The 7,682-nt window shown below is 37.6% G+C and overlaps 1 protein-coding gene across 1 annotated transcript; it reads left to right on the top strand.

Moving 5' to 3' along the window:
* The first annotated feature begins 917 nt into the window (after window positions 1-917).
* On the top strand, window positions 918-5,869 carry LOC134662083 (elongin-B). The gene is made up of 5 exons (XM_063518353.1): window positions 918-1,075; window positions 1,181-1,274; window positions 2,717-2,861; window positions 4,104-4,206; window positions 5,698-5,869. The coding sequence occupies exons 1-5, from the start codon at window positions 1,073-1,075 to the stop codon at window positions 5,710-5,712; spliced, it is 360 nt and encodes a 119-aa protein (XP_063374423.1). The 5' UTR covers window positions 918-1,072; the 3' UTR covers window positions 5,713-5,869.
* The last annotated feature ends 1,813 nt before the right edge of the window (window positions 5,870-7,682 follow it).

The following is a 7,682-nucleotide window of genomic DNA, read 5'->3' as shown; positions in this document are numbered from 1 at the left end:
ATAAAGAAATAATAGCAGAAAAATAGAAACATCAATTCTGCGATGCAAAGTACGTTCTGAAGTAGTTACAAACGTCAAGTCGCTTGTTAATTTTTAAAACTGGTCAAACAAGTCGTTTGTAAACGTATACATGAAAGTATATGATAAACTAATCAGAAAAATATTAAATTAGTTAATTATTGCCAAAAATATTAAATCGATTTATCAAAAGCTTTGAAATTATGTGCAATGATGTGTATAAGTTGTATGTTCCGAACGGTTCTGACGCCACCGAATGACAGTTATTAAAATGCGTTCAACATCCAGAAATGTATAATGCAACTAACAAATATATACTGGGTCAACCAAATCTTGTCAGTAAATAGGAACAAAAAAAACTATACTCATCCTTTTCTTTTGGGTGCTAGTACTAGTGTAAGACAAAGATAGTATGATTCTCTCTGTCTATGTTTGAAATCAAATAGACCTTTGACACACTATAATAACGTATGCGTTGGTACGCGTATATTACATTGTAAGATGTGAAATAAACTCGATTGGTATCGGATTATCTTTAAAAAGTCTTGTGCTAACAATCCCGAAAATCAAATTTCGCAAATTGCGGACATCTTTCTCTTTCGCGCTAATTACGCCTTCATTGGAGTAAATGAGGAAGATGCTCGACTTGGCAGGGGCACTGCCGTGCCCCCCTTGGAGGATATAATCAAATTTAGTTGTATCCTCCAAGGTGCCCCCAGATACCCGCATATTGCGAATTTCGTATTTCTCTTGTTAAATAAAAATAAATTCGGCTAAATTAACAAACATCCGGGTGAGATAACTCAAACCAAAAAAAAATGTCGTCATCATCTAGTGACTTCATTGGTTGAGTCGTATCCTTCAATACTTTTTCCACCAATTACATACCAGGCGCTCCACATTACCGCCAATCAGCACCTAAGCAAAGTTGTCGAATTCAACAAATGAGAATCGAATCTCCAGTCAAGTCCAGTCAATTGAGTTTCGTACCTACGCCTCAAAGGGTAGCGTTTTTAAAATAAATGGTTATTACTTACTAAATATAATCTCAAAAATGGTAAGCTCATGCAATATAATAGGATACCAAGCATCTATTTCAGTTGTAAAGTCATATATATTACTTCGACTCGACATGTAACCTCAAAAATAAATTTATTTTCAGGATGTCTTTCTAATGATTAGGCGAAAAAAATTAACCATCTTCACGGACGCTAAAGACACGACAACGGTACTGGAATTAAAGAAAATGATTGAAGGTGAGTGCGTCTCGAATGATTTGAGAAAGGTCTATTTTTAGTCCTGGACAGTGTCAGTCGGTTAGCGTTCGATTTATACTATGTTTACTGCCTCATTATTTCTCGAAAGCCTGGACTGGAAAGGAATCAGCTGACCAACTACAATATTGTACATACCAAATTGGCGCCGTAGGTGTTTTTCAGGGAACCAGGTCGTGAATTCGGAACATTAATTCAAAACACTGAAAAACACCATGTTTGTAATAATACAAACATCGATTAAAAACATGTTTTATATTGGTGTTAAAATATAAGATTTGGTCTTGTGCCATGTTTCGTAAGAGTACTTTCTTAAAATATTTCTTAGACAGCATATCTTTATGAATTAAACAAGCAAAACACCTAAACTTAGATTTCAAATACCTATTGTAATGATTGGTTGTAATTTGTAAACCTCAGTTCCTGTGTTACATTCTTCCAGTACAGTGCTTACACTTACAATACAAAAGTAAAACTTACAGCTTGTTTAAAATGGGTAGAAAACAATATTAGTCAATCAACTTACATTGTTACTTTCATGCATTTTATCCAAGGTTGAAGATTTTATTTCCAATGCTGTGACGAACTAGTATCGCTTTTGGTAATACTTGTATGATGTATCTCTTTATGTGTGTATCACAACTTTTAATTATTGTGTGTGCGGGAGCCAGAGACTCTGTCAACATGTGATAAAAATGTGAGAGGCAAGAGCAAGGCATACACGGTGTGCATTTAATCACAACTAAATATAATATCCAAGCTGTCCTTTTGGGGCTGGGACAACTTTTTTTTTAATTACACAGAATCCACATGCAAATTATACTGTCCCTATAATGAGTTGTTTGTTACAGTCAATGTCTCATGGTCTTTAATTGTGTTGAGCCTTTTATGGTAGAAGCTAATTTGGAAATGTGAAATGTAAAGTAAACCCTAAATGGTTTAAGACGGATTATAAGCTAATTAAAATGAGTACTCTTTAATATATATTATGGTAATACATATATGCTGCTGTACGGATATGATGGTTGTTCTTGTCTACGTGACAGCGTGATAAAACGGTGTCCGTCACTTTCTTTCCCACGGTGTTAAACAGTGACAATTATTTTATCACGTGGATAAAGATGGATAAAGCTATCCATAATAGGCTGGCTGGAGTCATTTCGTCTGTTTTAAATTTGTCCATATTATGATAAGAATTTATTTTAAAATATCAATTTAACTTTTTTAATTTGGTGTTTTTAATGCTATAGGTTAATTCGCCAGTAACTGGCCACCCTAAACTAAAAATGAATTCTGTTTATAGGTGAATAGAATTCATTTTTAGTTTAGGGTGGCCAGTTACTGGCGAATTACTCTACTTGTCACCATAAAAATGTTATATTGTCTTAGAATATTGAAACATAGGGTGATGTTTATGTATGCAGGCATCTTAAAGACTCCTCCCCCGAGTCAGATGCTATTCAACAAGGACAGCCAGCTCATGGAAGACGAGAAGACCCTGGCAGAGTACGGACTCACCTCGGCTACAGCTAAAGCTCAGTGCCCGGCACCCATTGGACTTGCTCTAAGGTGAGTAAATCTGGTTATCTTCTCAAAGACTCCTTCCCTGAGCCAAATACTGTTCAATAAGGATAGCCAGCTCATGAAGACGTGAACACGACCCTGGCGGAGTGAATATACTTCCCCCAATCACCCCCTTCTGGCATGGTCATAAGAACGCTAGCGGCGTTACCCCTCTGCACCGCCAGACAGCCTCTGGGCAAAGAAAGCGCCCGCCCTATAATGGCCTGAGATGTCTATCAGCCAGACGTTCAATGATACAATTTTTTTTTACATTGATTTTAGTATTAATTATACCATTAAATGAGCAATTCTTGTAATACAGATGTATTGCTACATGTGTCCTAGAATCAATGATAATGTAGATCCGCAATAGTACACCGATTCGTCCAAAGATAAGATAGCGGCTAATCCGTGCAGTAATGATATTAGTCGCTACCTACGGAAATATGCATCATATGTCGTGTTCAAAGGTTGTGAGAATCAAATTAATTAATACATATAACCAATAATTAACTCTTTAGATTGCGTTTTTGTTTTTTGTTTTTTCATCTGAGAAATATAATCGTGGTCTCCATCACTAGATTTTACAATACCAAAATCACAACTTGGTTAGCCGGGTCCACACAGAGCGAGCATACGCGCGAAGCTCGTGCACAAAACGGCCAGTGTAGACGGCGTGCTTCGGCCGAGGCGGCGCACGCGACGCTGGCCGTTTTGTGCGCGAGGAAATTGTTTCGCGCGTATGATCGCTCTGTGTGGACCCGGCTATTTGTTTAATCCGCGTCTCGAGTTGCGCGCGATAAAAACTACTCACTTTTCGATAATCGGTTGAGAATTGCGACCTGTACAGGAGAACATCCGGAAATACGAAAGAATTTTTGCCCAAGCTGGAAGGGAGACCTTCGCTAACGCTCGGGCAATTAATAATTTTCAGAGTATCTGGAAAACAAATACGACTTCACCCAAAATTAAAACTGATGCATAATATCTTCGAAGTGTCGAACTACCTCATCCCACTACTTATATAGGGAACTACCTCATCCCACTACTTATAACCTGCTATTGTTGCGACCTAACAGTGAGGCGACTCTTTTGCCGGAAGGGAATCACGGTTCATATCCCGGTCGATATGATATAAGTCTAGTGAAACTAACTGTGAATCATTCAAAACTGTTATAACAGTCCTCAGTTTGCACCTCAAAGCACCCTAAGGGATTATATCATTAACAGATTTTTTTGTGTTAACAGAAAGGAAAGTGGCGAATTTGAAGCTCTGGATCTGACCCCGTACTCCTCCCCCCCGGACCTGCCCGACGTGATGAAGTCACAGGAAGCCAACGGACAGGAGCAGGTAACATGACATGTCACATTAACAATGGTTTGTGACCCTTTTCCAGGCATAGTACGATTTATCGGCCACATACGCGCCAATAGGATTTCAACCCTAGCAACTCTAGCAAGCCGATTTAAGGTTTAAATTAGATTGGATTTTCAGGAAATGTGGCTAATTTTCATATGAATATTTAATTGGAAAATTCTTGTAGATTAGAGTGGCCTGGAAAAAGGTTAAAAACCCAAAGCCTCTGTTTTGATACTTTGAATTTTCATGTGTTTAAATAATTATACTGTGCAGAAATATATCTTATTTCATAGGTATTTTCCACAAACTATCTTACGACCTAACACCTCGATTCACATATGCCTGTAGAGAGGTGATGTCATCTTAGTCATCTAAGATACACTTCTATTCGTTTATACGGCTAGCTGTATAGGTGACTTGAATTATGAGCCTTTTGTTATTGAAATTGTAATTTTTGCCAAAGAGACTTGATACTAGGACATTCATAGAATCTTCAGCATAAAAATAAATTCCTACCAAATCCTTTAGCAAATAATCTACGCTCGGGCAGAGTTAAAAGTTGAAATCCAATTAACTCAACAACCGCCGGACCGTTTCAAGAGACTGCAAATGTCAGTCTATCATCGAAACCTCACCGACTGTGATTTGGACATCGAGGCGACGACTTCCATTATTTAAATGAATGTTATTTCGTTAGCGGACAACTCTGCTAAGTACAAAAATTAATCTTAGGATCCTAAGGCATTTGACTCGGACGAGTGTAAGCAATGGAGTCCGCCTCGGCCTCTGTCGGTCTCGCTGGCGTGCGTGGTGCTCCGCTTCAAGCGCGCCGTGTGGCGCCGGGTGCTCTGAGCATCGCACGACGATACTTCTCACAGCTCGCTCAACGTATCGGATACTAAAAATGGTTGAAGAGTGATTTTGAATTCGTTTAACAACTGATTTTTTTTAGCCATAATAAACTTATCAGGATTGTTATAAGTAGTACAAACATTGTTATTTCTAGAAATTTACTTGTAAAGACTGAGAAATTCATATCGACCTATTCTGATGCGTTGGGTTTTGCTAATGATTTTTCCTTTTCGAGGAATAGGTAATAAATAAGTATAACATTATTTCATAATATGTAATGTTATATTATAATAAGTTTTAAATCATACACTATCGTCATATCTCATCCGGCATCGCAGTATAGAGAAGCGTGCACGCAGGTGTAAGCGCTTGTATCATAATAAATAACCGAACAATAAAACACTAAAATCAACAAAACGTACCCAACACAGAACAGTAATAGCGAGAGACAAATACTTTTTCTTACGTTAAACTGTTTCTCCAACTGAGGAGATTTGTAGACAATTAATTAGTGATTTATTCCCTCAATTCGCTTACACGCTTATCTACACATGCACAGCTTGAAACTGCAGTACCTGGTAGTACCCCGCCCCATGTGACTACATTGCTGACGGCACGTTTTGCTTGCAGATGGACCAGCACTAAGCCGCCGCACGTCCAGCGGCCGCAGCACCCGCGCCGCGACACACCGCATATAAACATACTTATTTTGTTAATCATTTATCGATTTGTGCTCGGTTTTAACAATTCTGTTGCTACACGTTTGTTTGTAGTATTTTTGTGATGCTTTGTAACGGATGACGTTTTTATTCGGTGCGGGACAAGACGCTGGGAGCTTCCACGGCACGCCAAAAATCAAATCTCGACACTATTGTATGTACCCATTGTATCTATACTATGTGGATCTCTGCGTGGAAGTTTCAGAGCAAAAGCAAATGTATCAGAACATCATTTTCACTCATAACTTCATAAGGCTTTTGGCAAAATATTTCGCGTGATGCTGATTTAAATTCATTATTATTTAATTACTATATCAATCAGCACATTAATAAACTCGGACCTTAGCCATGACATCTTGTTTAAATCTTTCAAGTTTCTCCGAACGCAACATTCGTGCCTCTCATGTTTGCACTAAACAATACTTGTTGTATAACGCTGCAACTACACGGTAGCTTGCTCAGTAGGGCGGGGCCTGCCGACAGTCACGGCAGTCTTACATACATGGAACTATTTTCTATAAATGATATCTCCATGGTAGGTTCATACAATCATTGCATTGTTTCGCTCAATCTTTAAACGCTAGTTCAAAATGAAACACACCTTTTACTGTCTAAACTGAAACAAAAAGCTATTTGTAGTTTCAGTATATATATGGAAACTTTTGACAGGAAAGTGCACATTTGTGACCATAGGAACTTTCTAGTTTAGGTTTAGGTAGTAAAAGGGATGTTTAAATAGGCTTTTTATTTACTACTTTGCTTTTCCCTCGCAGTAAAATCTAGCCAGTTAAAGTAATTTAAATGTAACTACTTTTTTATCATTTTATTAAAAGGGGTAGGGGTAATATCAACTTGCTTATTTGATGGTTCGTTGTAACCGTATGTTACAGTCTAACGTAAATTAGAAGGGTGGATTCGTTCATATACTAATTAAATAATATCTTGATTTAACTAATTTGGGTGATACTGAGATGTTAATTTGTTGGTAATCTTTTGCCTTTTACTATTTTAGTACTTACAAAATAAAACTGATAACGTTTATTTGGCTCGTGTTTAACAAACTTATCAGTATTCCGTCATTATTTATTGATTAACATTTTTTTGTTGTGTTTTTTCTATTTCAATGAACAACCAGCGGCGTGCCCCGCTCAGCCCCCCACCCCTGCCGTGGGGGCGCATTCACCTCACTAGCCTAACTTCTCTGTTGCTTATATCTGTCTCTGTCACGCCGGGTGCACTAGCATAGCCCTTATTACCAAACAATAAGGCATTTTTAGGATATACGTCTTGCCTGTATTTTACGTGAAGTACGCATAATCCTTGCTTTTAAAGTGCACCCGATACTAGCGCCATCAAGTGGCGCGGCATAAAACAGAACTAAAGTGTTGCCAGCTGCGCCACTGTTGGACGCTCCAATAAGATGATTTATTTTCTTAGCTTAAGGTTTAAATTAATGATTTGTGATACATAACGACGTTATACGAATTGTTAATGCATTTCTTGAAATTAAAATTATTGAAGTGTTGTTTTTAAAGTATGAAAGTAAAAGAACCTTATTTTTTTTAAATACACTTTTAAATGGAATGGGTTCTATGTTTTCTTACTTAGCACAACCCTTCAACTGATTCTAAAACTTTATTTTTGTATACATATTTCTTACGATTATATGATTTCAAGTCCTGTATATTAAGTTTGCTCGACAGATATAACCAACAGACCATTGTCCATTGTACATCTTTTTTTATGATAAAATATTTAAACTAGCATAGTTGATAGCTGATACTTGTAATAGGGAGTAAATAGGAGCTTTTCATCACGGGGCTGCTGCGCCCTCTATTGTGATTTAATAATAACTAATATAACTCCCGTCGCCAGTCCTCGACGGATCGCTGTTTA

This window comes from Cydia amplana, chromosome 2 (genome assembly GCF_948474715.1).
Source record: "Cydia amplana chromosome 2, ilCydAmpl1.1, whole genome shotgun sequence".
Classification (NCBI taxonomy): Eukaryota; Metazoa; Arthropoda; class Insecta; order Lepidoptera; family Tortricidae; genus Cydia; species Cydia amplana.
This window is presented reverse-complemented; position numbering and strand designations above follow the sequence as displayed.

Bases quoted from the DNA above. Each gene is read 5' to 3' on its own strand.
- LOC134662083 (XM_063518353.1), top strand. The intron at 1,275-2,716 runs GTGAGTGCGTCT...TTATGTATGCAG, and splicing joins ATTAAAGAAAATGATTGAAG to GCATCTTAAAGACTCCTCCC. The intron at 2,862-4,103 runs GTGAGTAAATCT...TTGTGTTAACAG, and splicing joins CCCATTGGACTTGCTCTAAG to AAAGGAAAGTGGCGAATTTG.